Source organism: Trichosurus vulpecula, chromosome 8 (genome assembly GCF_011100635.1).
Source record: "Trichosurus vulpecula isolate mTriVul1 chromosome 8, mTriVul1.pri, whole genome shotgun sequence".
In the NCBI taxonomy this organism is placed as follows: domain Eukaryota; kingdom Metazoa; phylum Chordata; class Mammalia; order Diprotodontia; family Phalangeridae; genus Trichosurus; species Trichosurus vulpecula.
The window spans coordinates 113,081,683-113,095,361 of NC_050580.1; the positions used below are offsets into that span (position 1 = coordinate 113,081,683).

A 13,679-nucleotide genomic window follows, 5' to 3' on the forward strand; every position below is an offset into this window, starting at 1 on the left:
ACGAGTTCTGAGCTGGCTTTAGAGTGACCCCTGCCGGCCAGCAGGAATTGCCTAACCTATCCCTGAGGATGGTTATCAGACTAGGAAGAGTCCTGGTCCCCATTATCAGGACAGAAGTTACCCTTTGCTTTCCTGCCATGGAGGCTGTGGCGTGGATGGGGTATTTCCTCCAATTATCAATTTCTCTGACTGGGCTGAGTGTGGCAGCCCAGCTTCAGGAGGATTTAAGAGATCCAGAGACCCCAAGATAGAGTAGAAGCTGTTGGTATTGGAGAGGGAGGCATTGGCAAAGGAAATCTCCCAGTCTACATCACCCATAAAGTATGCCTCCAATGGATTATCCAGGTGTTTCCCCTTTCTCACCATACATTCCCACCCCAATCTTTTGAGCCTGGGCGAATCTGGTGTGTCTTTTCCTCTAGCAAAAGCGTTAGCCCACAGAGTCCTTCAGTTGGAGTGCTCTTATGCAGAGCATGTAACTTCTTCCTAGCCTCCCCAGGAAGTGAGAACAGGAAGTGTTAGTTGGAAAGGCTCCATTGGCCCACTCTACCCCAAGACCTACCAGACCAGATCATTCAGGGCTGGCATTTCTCAGAGATCCCCCAAGTGATCCCGTTGCTTTTTAAGGAGACCCTTGATGTGGGATAGAGAGGGGGAATTTCCACTACTGAGTGTGGGGAGCCTAGACAGAGCACAGTCAGCAGCAGCAGCCCTAGGTAGGGAGACCTAGGAAATGACCCTTGCCTCTCCCTCCCACTGCCCCCTCAGATTCTTGGGGAGTTATTTGGTCAAGCCTCTCCCATCTTAGGCCCCTCTCCTTCAGTCTCAGATGAGCCTCAGGAGGGTCAGAAAGGAGAAGAAAAAGAAATAGGCTCTGTGCCCACTAGGGAGAAGGAAAGATAAAATAAAAGCTGGTGCCTTATCTACTCTGTCCACTCCCTGATCCTCGCTCAGCAGCAGTCAAGGCTCTAAGCCTCTCCCATAGCCATTTGGAGCCAGACCATGCCAGCCATAGAGAGAGTATAGGCACCCCCTTCATATATCACAGCTCCCCTCCCTCACATCGTTGCATCATCAGCAAAAAATGACCTCTGCCTTTGCTGTATTTCTAAATCAGTGAGGACACAGGACAATGACTGGGTGGCTGGATCTGGGGAGAAGGGAGATCCGCCCTTGGGTGCCTCACTCTCTCTGCCTATAAAATGGCCATGGTGACACCGTCCAGAGCGAGTGTCCAGCCCGCCCTCCTCCCCCAAGGTTGGGATGGGCAGAGAGTGCCCAGATGCAGCCTTGCTGTGGAGAACAGTTCTCTTCCCTCTGGCTATCCAGGGGAGGAGGGGCTGGGGCCTGACCTGGAGAAGTCCGGGCCCCCAGCCAGGCCCCGCCTGCACATGCTCAGTCCTAATTCTCCTCTTACTTTCAGTTTCCATCTGACATTCTGCCTGACACAAGTTTCTCCCACCCTCTCGTAGGGCCTGGAGGGGCCTCAGCCCTGGACCAGTGGGGGTGGCCAGCCTCCCGCCACTGCTCAACTCAGCCTGGGTGGGTCCCCCATCCCACAAGCCTCAGTTCCACTCCTGTCCTATAGCCAGGGAAGAACCAGAGGGAGCCAAGCCAAGGATGATGGAGTCCCCTTCGTCCAGCGCTCTGCAGTGCTTCCTGGCTGAGGCCAGGGCTGACCACCCCCGGGAAAGAGGTAAGAACAACCCCACCTCTCAGAGCTCTGTGCCTCCTTCGGACAGTAGGAATCTCCCTCCTGGTCATCCTGGGGGAATTGGGGCAGGGGAGGGGGAAAGGAGAAGGAGGATATCCAGGGGCAGGGAGGGTCCCTCCTCCTCTCCATCCTGGGACAACGGGGTGGGGGACAGAGAGAGGCAGCCAGGGATGGGGTTCCCCTGGGAGAGTTGGGGGAGGTGGCCTCAAACTCAAGCCAGTGCTAGCAGAGTTGGGTTGAGATTTTAGTGAGCACACAAGGAGTTAGAGATCCCATCATGTGCCCCTCCCACACACAGGGATTCAGGAGCTGAGCCTGGGAGACCAAGATGCCCCATCCAACTTCTACCAGTGAGTTCCAAGACCTGGGACCTTAGGAAGCCCAAGAGGGACCGGCCCCCCAGGAGCACAAGGGCGTTCAGTTTCCCAGGAAGCCATCCCTGGTAGCTCCCCAGGGCATTCTCCCCACTGCTTTGACTCAGGGGAGCAGTTGGAGGTGGGTAGGTGGGAGACAGCTTCGAAAGCCTGGGTCCTAGATGGGTGTGTCACCCTCCACTCCCACAGTAATGCCTTGGAGTGTCTGCCAAGTTCCCCTGTGGATAGTCAGGAATGTTCTCCCTTTCCCAGGGCATCCATTCACCAGAGGCTTGGGATCTCTCCCACCAGACCTGGAAATAGTGAACGGGGAGAGAGGCCAGCTTCTCCAAAGTCCCTGAACCTCCCTGCCCCAGGATCACCTTCAAGAGACAGTGGTTCCCCCATCACCATGGAAAGTGACATGGACCTCACAGCCAATCTGCTGCCCTCTGGTGGGATGCACTCCCATCGTCTCACTCTTCGGACCCCGGTTACTGAGAGCACTCTTGGGCCTTACTTGCCCAGTCCCTCACTTCCTGGGAGCCCCACTTCACAGGACCAGGATAAGGAAGGGGTCAGCTCATGCACTTTTGGGTCAAAGGCCCTGAGCCTCACCTCTACTTTGCCCTTCAGCCTGGGTACCAGCCGGTCCATCTTCTTGGAACCCCGGAAGCCATTGAAGGGAGACCCTGCACCTGAGAAGTCCTGGGGTCAGGCACACCCCTGGGCAGGGGCCCCCAGTCTGAGCCCAAACTCTAGAATAGGTCCCGTACCTACCACTCTGCCCTGGGTTGGGGATAAACCCTGGACGTTGCCTACTGACTCCTCTATGTTCCAGAGGGAGGCACCTGAGGCTCCAAGGGCCTCTCCCTTGCCTGTGGGAGTGATGATCAGCAAAGATGCAACAGGAATGACCCCTGGGGGGCAGGGAGAGCCCTTGGACATAGGGGCTGAACTCCAGGGAAGGGAGCAGGAGGAGGTATCCTCAGAGGGACCTAGAGAGGAAGCAGGAGAGGGTGAGGATAGATCAGTGGACCGTAGGGGACACTGCAAGATGGGCCCTCAGAAGCTAACACTTACTTCGGAGTGTTGGATCAGCACCCCGAAGCCCTCTGTGGAAGACAGCTATGGGCGCCAGGTAAGGGAGGCAGGCTGCATGCTTCTGGAGTGGTTTCGATGCCTCTTCCTGGACAGTGACAATCACAGTTTCTCCCTGCTCGACTCTGGCCTGGCCTTGACCACTGGTGGCCTTACCCTGAATGCTGGCAGCCAGGAACACCCGGCTCTGCGTGTGGCCTTCCTTACTATGGTGAGCTTCTCTGGGGGTCACTAGGGGCTGGCTCACCTCACCAGACAAGCTGCCCTTCCCTCTTATTGGAAGTCTGCCATCCCCTCCCTGCTCATCTCCAGTCCTAAGTGTGCTGTGGTCTCCCGCCTAGGTTCTCTGTGCTCCTAGACCTGCCTGTGAAGTGTCTGATCCCAACTTGCAAAAGGGAATCCACATTACGGGCTATGTTCCAGGACCTAAGCTGGCTAGGGTCATTCCTACTAATTAAGACCCCAGATGCTACCCTCAAAGGATTAGAGACCCTTCCAACCACAGGAGTCCTTATCCTCACCTGAGAGATGGCTAGAAGGCACCTTGTAAACCTGAAAGTTTTCTATAATCGCCACTTAATGGTCTTATTATTTTATGGTCTACTGTGCATTTGCTGAGCTCAAGCTATGTTTATAGAGTCATACAGGGGTGTGCCGGTAAATGTTTAACAACTGTGCTCTCTGGGGGCAAGAAAGCTTATGCATACACACTTTTAAGTTTAATCTGCACTACTAACACTTTGGTAAGCTCAGCCAATCGACAAAATAAATCAAACACTGATTTGGAGTACTTACTGATTTCTGAGATATAAATGCTCACCCTGAAAATTTAACCATCAGCTTGTAAGCAGGTTAGACACACCCTGCCTGGATCCAGATGTAGCCACCACAAGGTGCTTGTGGCTCCCAGCTTCTCATTCCTGTCCCTTAGCACGTCAGAGCCAGCCAGCTATCTTGAGTATAAGGAAAGGTGTTTATTTATAAAGGAAAAAATGTATTTTAGAAATAATGCTTGAATTTAACATGAATTGAAGAACAGTCATGACAGTGGCTATGGGACTGACCTCAGAGATAGGAAAGCCTGCCTCTGACACATACTGACTGTATAACCCTGGGCAAGTCCCTTAAATCTCTCAGTGCCCCCCGCCAACTTTCTAAGTCAATAAGTCTCAGAAATAGGTGTAAACCTGTATGAGGAAATTAGTCGTGCAAGACCCCACAGTCATTTCCCTACATTCATGAAGTCACAGATCCCTTCTAAAACCTTAGCTCATCAGAAATGTATACAGGGGAAATCTGGGTAATCTCCATACTTAGTCTAAAGTTCTAGTCTGATCATGTCAAATGCAAATAGAGAGGCCACTCAACTGTAAATAAGGATCCCCAGGGCCACATATTGACTTAGAAAAGCACATATTAACATCATCTATGTTTTATTGTGTTTTTATTTATTTTTGTCAAATATTTCCCAATTACATTTTAATCTAGTTCAAGGTGCACCCTAGAGTGTTGTGGGTCACGTGTAGCCTATGGGTTGAGTGTTCGACATCTCTGTTCTGGCCTCCATCCTGATTTCTCTGGGCCGAGAGCCCTACACTCAGGCATCCATCTTATTCCAAAGCTTGATTTGCAAAATTTGACACTTGTCATATGATACCCCAGTGCTCTTTTTTCTTGAGGCTGAGACTGGAACTTGGAAGCTCATTCCATCAGAAGGGTGGCAGTCTTTTCTTCCATATTGACCCTTGTGTTCAAGGATTTTCCCAGACCCACCAGGCTACTTCTGAGATTTATCCAGGCCGGATATAAAATAAGTGTGTGCCACCGAGTTCTCATCACTCACTAAGAGGAAAAGTTATGACAGCCAAGGAAGCACAAACAAGTTAGGCTAGCCAGTCAATAAATAAAGAAAAATTTATTAAGGACCTACTGTGCGTCAAGGCCTTGTTAAGCCCCTGAATACTGTGAGAAACAAAAGGCAATCCCTGCCCTCAAGGAGTTTGCAATCTAACAAAGGAGACATATAATCAAGCTATATACAGAGTAAATAGGAAGCAAACAAGAGTGAGAAAGTTAGAATTAAGAGGGATTGGAAGAAGCTTCCTTTGGAACAGAAGATTTCAAGACAGTTTTTTAAAAGATAGTTTTCTCATCGCCTAAATAAATTATAAACTACCACTGTTTCTTCATTTTCGCTTTCCATACTCATCCATCCCACTACATTCTAGGGAGTAATACAGACAGATACCCCTTCTCCCAGGTCATTCCCAGGAGCTCATCCAGTTACAGGATCTCATTCAGTCTAAGGGTTTCATTTTATAGAGGAGGATACTGAGGGTCAGAGAAGGAATGTGGCTTATACTTGTATATGAGTACAAGGATATAAAGTATCTAGGATTTAAACCCCGGCCCTGTGTCCCAGCCCAGCACACTTTCCACTGCACCATACTGTTGCCTGGATGAGGCTTCTCACTCCTTAGACTGTCTCCTTCAGTCCAGCCTTCTTTCTCTCTGTAGCTCTGATTTTGTACATCTCTTGGTCAGTTCCTCCTCTTGCTTTCTCTTTCCCTTTCTCCTCCCACCATCTCTGTCTGACAGTTTATTTTTGTTCAAACGTTTTTCAGTCATGTTTGACTCTTCGTGACCCCATCTGGCATTTTCTTGGCAGAGATACTGGAGTGGTTTTCCATTTCCTTCTCCAGCCCATTTTACAGATGAGGAAACTGAGGCAAACAGGGTAAAGTGACTTGCCCAGGGCCATACAGCCAGTAAGTACCTGAGGTCAGATTTGAGCTCAAGAAGATGAGTCTTCCTGACTCCAGACACGGCACTCTATCCACTGTACCTCCTGGTTGACTTGTCCATATTTTAAAAAGTATGTGTATGTATATTAAATACATATGCATACACACACACACAAATATAGCTCCCTTTATCTGTCTTTTTGGACTCGGGCTCATCCCCCTCACTACATTGTTCTCTCTCTGTCTATAGAGATGTCTCTGCATATCCCCTTCCCTTTGTCTCTCCCTCCATCCCTACCTGTTTCTTTTTCTCTCTCCCTCTGCAGAGGAATGGCAGGAAGCTAGGCATGGCATTCCCTGGTTCCAACCTCTTCTACTACTACTCCCTGGGCCGTCACTTCTTTGTCACTGCTCGGCTCAGCAACCATTGGTTCCGGGTTCGAGACCGTGTTACTGGTGAGCAGATGCTGATGAAGAAGGTAAGATTTCCTTTGCATGGGTCAGAGGACCCATCAGGGCCCATAACTTCCCAAAAGAGCCTGCTTTACGGGTGTGCAGCCCCTGTGGGAGGTGGGGAGGCCTCCAACAGCATGCTGGCAGGGAGATTAAGGGGCTGGGGATGTCGATCAGTGTACACATCTCAAGGATGACAGATGTGTACTGTCCTACTGGGTAGGGAAGGGAGGAGGATCAGACTCCTCTCTGCCAATAGGGAACTCATATTCTTGGGATGGACGTTAGAGGTGGGGCTGGGGGTGGGGCGCAGGGGAAGAGAGATCCGGAAGAGGCATAACTAGGCCTTGCCCTGAGGAGTAAGGAATTTCCTGGGACTCATGAGTGTTGTTTAGTTATCTCACCCATATCCAACTCTGTGACCCCACTTGGTATTTTCTTGGCAAAGATACTGGAGTGGTTTGCCATTTCCTTCTCCAGTAAATTTTACAGATGAGGAAACTGAGGCAAACAGGGTTAAGTGACTTGCCCAGAGTCACTCTGAGGCTGGATTTGAGCTCAGGTCTTCCTTATTCCAGGCCTGGCAGTCTATCCACTTGGCCACCTAGCTGCCCAATGAGTGGCAGATCCACATTACAGTCTGTCTGGAAAGACCACACAGAGGGCAAGACAGGGCCAAGTGTGGTTTGGATTGTTAGTGCTAGGGGATCTTAGGGCATTGGCACTAGTAGGCAGGGCTCTAAGCTGGAAGGTGCTTTTGAACTATGTCTTCCTACCCCTTTCATTTGACAAAGGAGGAAACAGACCTAGGGAGGGAAGGTAATTTACCCAAGGTCACTTAGTCAGTTAGTAGCAGGGTCAGAGCTAGGAGCCAGCTTTCCGGACTCCCACTACTGAGGTTCAACCATCTCACATTGCCTCCTGGGAGGAGGACTGCTGTGAAGGCTCGGAGTGGGCATAGTAGGGAGCAGCATTTCAGGGGAGTCGTCGTATGACTAGAGAGAGGCCTGACCATGCACACATAGGGACAAGGGAGGAGAGAGGCTGTGTATGGAGAAGGGCCTGGCTAAGAGGACCTCTGAGGGCCCTGTCTGTGTGACGACTTGGCAACTATGGGTGACCTAGACCTTCAGGAGATGCCCAAGGGGTCAGAGGGTGTGACCCAAACTTCACTGTGTTTGATGTACATCTTTGCTTGTATGTATCTGAGTATGTGTGTGAATCGCTGTGAGTGCCCGTGTCGGTGTACATCTGGAGGTATGTACATGTCTTTGTTTACCCTGTGAAGGTGCTTATTTGTCCGTGTGTTCATAAGACGGGGTGTGTGTATGTATAGAGCACTGGGTGAGGCAGTCAGCAAGCATTTATTAAGTGCCCACCGGATGCCAGGCACTAGTTGTTGAGGATACAAAGACAAAAGCAAGACAGTCCCTGCCCTCAAAAGGCTCACTTTCTAACAGGGTAGTCAGCATGCAAGTATTTAGGTATGATAACAGATGTACAAGACAGCTTCAGGGTCACCGTGGAGGGGAAGGAGGACGCACTGGCAGGTGGGGAGGAGAAGGGGGACAGGAAAGAGTTCGTGCAGAAGGTGGAACCTGAGCTGAGCCTTGAAGAAGGGGTGGAAGTGGAGAAGGAATGCCCTCCAGGAAAGGGGGGTGAGGTGGTCACTGCTAAGACACCAGGGTGGGAGATGTGTGTGAAGAACAGCGAGGAAGCCGGTGTGAACTGAAGTACTATGAGTAATGTGGTGAGAAGGGTAGAATGAGGCTAGATTTGAAATATATTTATATTTGATCCTCAAGGGGGTAGAGAGCCCCCTGGAGTTTAACGAGTAGGGAGGTGCCATGGTCACAGGAAAATCGCTTTTGGCAGTGGTGTCCAGGGTGGATTGGAGTGGGGGGTGGGGAGAACAATTTGGAGGCTATTAGTTCAGGCCAGAGGTGTGAGTCTGGACTAGGGTGGTGGCCGTGGAAGTGGAGAAATGGGGACACGTGCAGAGACAAGGTGGACGTGTGGGGTGACTGAAAGGGAGGAGTCAGGGAGCACAAACCAGGCCTGCACACCGGGTGACTGGAAGGAGGCACGCCCTCGACAAACGAGGGAAAGAGAATTCCATCTATTTTGGACTCCTGGAGTTTGAGGTGCCAATGGAACATCCAGTTTGAAACGTCCAATAGGAAGTTTGGCTCTAGACCTGTGGGAGTCATCTGCATGGTGATGACAGTTAAACCCGTGGGAGCTGATGCATTGCCCAGGTGAGAGAAGATGGAGAGAAAAGAGAAAAAAGCCCTTGACAGAGCTTCAGGCTATACGCATTTAGCTTGCGTGTGACACGGATGGCGATGCAGCCCGGGAACTGAAGAAAGAGAGGGCAGAGCGGGGCCACAAACCCCCAGAAAGGAAAGAGTACTCGTGAGGAGGGGGCGCCCAAAGGCCTCAGATCCCAAGGAGAGGTCGAGAAGGGCCAAGACTGAGAAAAGGGCATTGGATTTGGCGTTGACACGATCACAGGTGACCCTGAAGTGAGCACACAGGGACGAGGTCAAACGGCAGAGGGTGGGAGGAGAGGACTGGACCTGGCCAGAGTAAACCTCTTCCCTCGTCTGCAAAACAAGAAGGCAGGGCTAGATGATCTCCGAAGGCCCGCCGGCCGTGGCGTTTTGTAATTACGGATGCCAACGTATGTTTTTATGTTTAAGCATGTGCGTGCCTGTACGTGCGGGCGAATGTGTCCAGAGTGTGTCAGTGTGTAGAACTGCCCCCCGGGACCGAGGCAGGTTCTCAGGAGGGGTCACAGCTGGAGCCTGGGCATGGCGTGGGTGGATGGTAGATACTAGAATAACGCTTGCAGGGGAGGGGTCTCTGGGTGGCTGGTGGGGTGATGTATGGACCGCCTGAGTGTGTATGAGTCCGGAGGGAGAGTTGGGAAGGGAGCTCCAGGAGGAACAGGCACGGGGCGGGCGTGGGGGTGGGGAACGAGGTGGAGCATGTGGGGGTGGGGGCGGGCAGGGGGCTGCCGCTCGGGCTCCTCCTTTACCGTTGCCAACCGCAGCCCGCGGTTAATTAATTTGCTGGGAACAGCGGGGCCGCGTTTAGCGAAGTTGCAGGAACTTGCAGCCTCCGCCTAATCGGCTCATAAATTGTGGGAAGAGCGATCAGCGGAGGGGGAAAGGGGAGGGGGGGGCGCTCCGTCCTTATTTAACTTTATCGCTGAAATTCATCTTTTTAGCCTCCCCCGGAATCGCGCCCCTGCCGGATTTGCCTAATCATGATAAATTCACATTCATTTTCCTCCTTGCACTGGCGCAAGGGAGGGGAGGAGAGGATAGGGAAGGGGTGGGAGCACTGTCTGCCCCCTCCCCCGCCTCACCGTCCCCCTCCCCTACTCTCTAGCCCCGCCCCCCCGGGAATGCGGCTGTGATTGACTTCTTAACCCAATTATGTATATTAAACGTCGTGTTATATCCTGTGCACTCCAGGCGGGCGCTCCTTTGGAGCTCCTGGGCCCCCAATCCCTACCCGCCCAGGGTAGGGAGGGGATGGATGGGGTGGGCAGCGCTTGTAATTAGGGTCGGAGGGCTGATGAGACTGGTGATTAAGCCTCCAAGCTAAATGCTTTTACTTCTCTTACCCAGCCTGGAGCAGAGCCACCCAGGGCTGCCTGCTGCCCCAGATGGGGTAAGAGACTTTGAGGCTGGGGGAGAGGGACACCTCCCCATTCCTCTCAGGCTCGCTTTCTGCTTCAAATGCTGTTCCACCACCACCCCAGTTCTTTCCCCTGTCCTGGGGTCTGTTTCGGGACCCCTGCCCCGGGAAGTTCTTTCCTTATGTCTTCCTGAACCCCTCTGGGTTTCTCTTCGTTCTCCCAGGTGCCTGTGGTCTCCGACTGGCAGAAGATGCTTCATCACTTCCTATTCCTTCCCCCAGGGCCAGGGCTGCTGGTGCCCTATGCAGTCCTCTATGACCGCCAGGGCTCCCTGCTCTACCTGATGGAGGACCCTGGAGTTCTAAGTAAGGGGGAGGAGAGAAGGGGACCCTGGAGGCTTGGGGAGAAGGAGGGGAGAGAAGAGCAGGGCAGCATGTGGATGAGAAAAACCTTGGGACCAGGAGTCGGAGACCCTAGGTTGTAGGTCTAGGCTGCTTTCCTGGGGGAAGAGTCTAGCTGCTCTCAGAGCCCACTGAGGTACTGTGACCTTAGCCTCCTTCCTGAGTCCATCACACAGCAGCCTCAGTTTTAGGTCTGAGGTCCTTAGACCTCTAGTAACACCTCCGAGGCTTTGAGAACATGGGGAGTTGGGTGACACCTGGCCCTGGTGTTACACACAGACCTGGGGCTGTTACACAAGCAAGTCTATCTGACCCTCCACCCCGTATGTCTCTTCCTTCCCATCCCATGGGTCCTTTTCTAGAGGATGGAATATTAAGGTAGCAGGTCTAGCAGGAGGCCCAGAGTATACAAGGCTTGTGAGCCTGGAGAGAGTCCTGGGATCTGCTTACTCAATCTTTCCTTCTTTCCAGAGAAGTTATTTCCTTGTCTTTAAAATCACAGTCATAGACCTAGGACCCTACAGAGAATGTAGTGTGGGAGCCTTGGGACGGGCCGTCAGTGCACCTGGGTTTGAGTCGCAGCTTCGTCTCTGGCCGCCTTTGTGATCTTACAATAGGACTTCAGGTGTTTAACAAATGCTTGTTGATCCCTATAGATCCATACCTTGAGGTTGGCAAACCACAGTACTTCATTCAGTCCTCACAACAAATGTAATGTAAACATTCCTATTTAATATGTGAGGATCACAGGGGGTAGGGAGGTTTGTTCCGGGTTCCAGGATTAGTAGATGGCAGATCCGGAGCTCAAATTTGTCTTCACCTCTAAGCTCAATGTTCTCCCTACTGTTTCTACCCTGCTTGGCAGATGAGAAAAACCACTGTGAGTCAGTGACATCTGGGTCTCTTGACTTAGGCCACTTCCTCCCATCATTCTCCTGTGGGCTCAAAAAAGGGCTACAGTCTCAGGAAGGGTATATCTCTGTACAGGAACATACACTTTGAATGGCTGGGCCACCTTGGTGGTTGCTTCTTGAGTGGCCTAGTCTGGGAACGGGAGCAAATGGGGTTCTTCTGCCTATGGTCAGCTTTCTCTCTTGCACCTCAGCTGTGGGGTGGCCACCAGCAGGTCAGCAGCTGGACAGACTGAAATGCCTCCTGGAGATTCTCAGGTTCCTGCAGTTCTGTCAACACCACAGCCTACAGCTTGAGGAAGTGGACTCAGGCCTGCTTTATACCCACCAGGTACCGCTGCCTCCTGGAATCCTCCCTGTCTCCCCATCTGGAGGCTCTTAGAACCCTGGTTTTGGGGGGGTGATTGGCCAGGAAGAAGGGGAGATTTGGGAGACTACTGCCTCCCTCTTTCATGGCCTCCTGAGCTCTGTTCCTATCCCCCTTTCCCCTCCAGGGAATCCGTTTTGACCCCAGTGGACTCAGCAGCAATGAAGGACCTTATGTCTTTAGAAAGACTTTGAGAAATGCCCTCCGGCTGGTGTGGAACACCCCACAGGTACCTTTTGGGTCTTTCTCTCTCACCTCCCTCCTACACCAACCCTCATATGAGACATACTGTGGTATTGGGTAGAAACCTGGCCTTAGCACAAGGGAGATCTAGGTTCAAAACCTGTTAGTGACCTGTTGGGTGACTGTGAGCTAATCAGGCCCTTTAGTGTCCCAGGCAACAATCTACCACCTCATGATTCCCTCTTCTGGTAGAGGGGCAGAAGAGGAGTGGACCCATGTCTCCTAGGGTGAAGGGAAAAGGGGGTGAGTCCTGGCCTTGGTAGGAGGAGGTAGAGATCAACAGAATGTACATATATGACCTCTTCTTACTGGTTCTGCTCACCTGGGACAGGAGGACAGCCCTGCAGCAGAGGCCCTGTTGGAACAGATGTGGAGATGGCTGGAGGAGGACATCAGGGGCCATGAGGAGGATCTGGATGAGGCCAGGGCTTCTTCTCTTGACCTTGGTACCCCATGAACTAAAGCCCCTGCCAGACCTCAGGCAACAGCGGAACACAGCACTTTATATAGCAGCAAAGCACTCTGACCTTCTAAAGTCGAGTTACGTCCCCATATTGTTCTGCACTGCCCATTTCACAGATGGGAGACGCTGAGGTGGGTAGAGGGAGAACAGCTTATTCTCAGGTCACCCCAGCTGGCCTGGGGCTACCTCCACCATGGAACTTAAGCATCCTGATTCCAGGCATACCCAGGGACCAGCTCCTGTTTTCTTCCTGATCTGCCTTATTTGGGGGAGAACTCTGGGTCACTCTCAGGGCTTTGCCCAGGGATCTGCTGGCCACATCTTTACTCTCAAGGAACCCCAGTGCTCAGGTGCTGAGCCCCCCAGCCCAGGCTTCCCCACTTCAGAGTTAAGGCCCTGGGCTCTCCACCCCAGTGGCTCCCTGCTCCAAGAACATGGGGCTACTTACCCCACCCCAAGGTACACAGCTGGGCTGGGGTCTCTCCAACTCCTCACAGAAGTGCCCAGGGAAGGCAGGGCACCAGGGTTTTCCTGAAGAGAAGGGAACATCCCTGGAGGCCACCATGGTGCTGTTTTTATTTGGAAAATAAATCCCCATGGAAAACACTGCCCATCTTCTTCTTAGGCCTGGATTTATCAAGGAACCAGAATTACTGAAGGTCCCTCCCACCCTGGGGCCAGGAAGTATTGCACCGGAAAGTGAGGCGTATGTGGGCATGGCTGGAGGGGCAAAGACAAAAGATGTGACAGAGGATCGGGGTGTAGTCTATTTAAAGCAAGGCGTATTGGTGGCTTCTTCAGGGGACATCCTTTTCCATCCCCCGATTTGGGTTTGGGGAGAAGGGGAAGGGGCAGTTGCATCTCAGGGAGACACCAGCAGAGGGAGCCCAAGGACCAAAGAAGACGCCAGCTTCTGGCTGTGAGCTGGGGAAGTGACTTTCTACCAGGGATGGGGTGACTTTCTATCTCTTCTGGCATGAGGGGTGTTCCGGTCTCTAACACTGACTCTGAACTGCAGTGAGGCACCCTTCTTTTTACTGGAGAAGAGACTCTTAGGTGGAGGACCCCAGCACGAGGGGAACAGTAAAGAGTGGGTACAGGAACTATAGAGGTTATGAAGGGGAGGACACAGTCTTACCCAGACTCCCAGGTTCTTAGCCTCGGTTTCCCCTTTGTGTCTAGGAGTGCTGTCCCTGTTCTACGCTGCTCAGGGATCAAGGAAGGCTTGACTACTGGAGCCAGGCCCAGTCACTTCCCCCTTCCTGGGTCTTCAAGGTTCC

The 13,679-nt window shown here is 52.3% G+C and overlaps 1 protein-coding gene across 2 annotated transcripts; it reads left to right on the forward strand.

Annotated features, from left to right (window-relative positions):
- Positions 1-1,427: 1,427 nt before the first annotated feature.
- Positions 1,428-13,010, forward strand: LOC118859205. Of its 2 annotated transcripts, none has more exons than XM_036769661.1 (8): positions 1,428-1,696; positions 2,013-2,064; positions 2,341-3,379; positions 6,239-6,391; positions 10,238-10,379; positions 11,521-11,657; positions 11,821-11,922; positions 12,268-13,010. In XM_036769661.1, exons 1-8 carry the CDS (start codon positions 1,621-1,623, stop codon positions 12,391-12,393), a joined length of 1,827 nt encoding a protein of 608 aa, XP_036625556.1. In that variant the 5' UTR covers positions 1,428-1,620; the 3' UTR covers positions 12,394-13,010. The 2 variants fall into 2 exon arrangements, with proteins under 2 accessions (XP_036625556.1, XP_036625557.1); XM_036769662.1 differs by having other exon boundaries at positions 2,341-3,208.
- The last annotated feature ends 669 nt before the right edge of the window (positions 13,011-13,679 follow it).

Excerpts from the sequence above, each read along its gene's own strand:
- LOC118859205 (XM_036769661.1), top strand. The coding sequence starts at position 1,621 with ATGATGGAGTCCCCTTCGTCCAGCGCTCTGCAGTGCTTCCTGGCTGAG. Across the intron at positions 2,065-2,340 it reads GCCCCATCCAACTTCTACCA|GGCATCCATTCACCAGAGGC; the intron begins GTGAGTTCCAAG and ends TCCCTTTCCCAG. Across the intron at positions 6,392-10,237 it reads AGCAGATGCTGATGAAGAAG|GTGCCTGTGGTCTCCGACTG; the intron begins GTAAGATTTCCT and ends TCGTTCTCCCAG.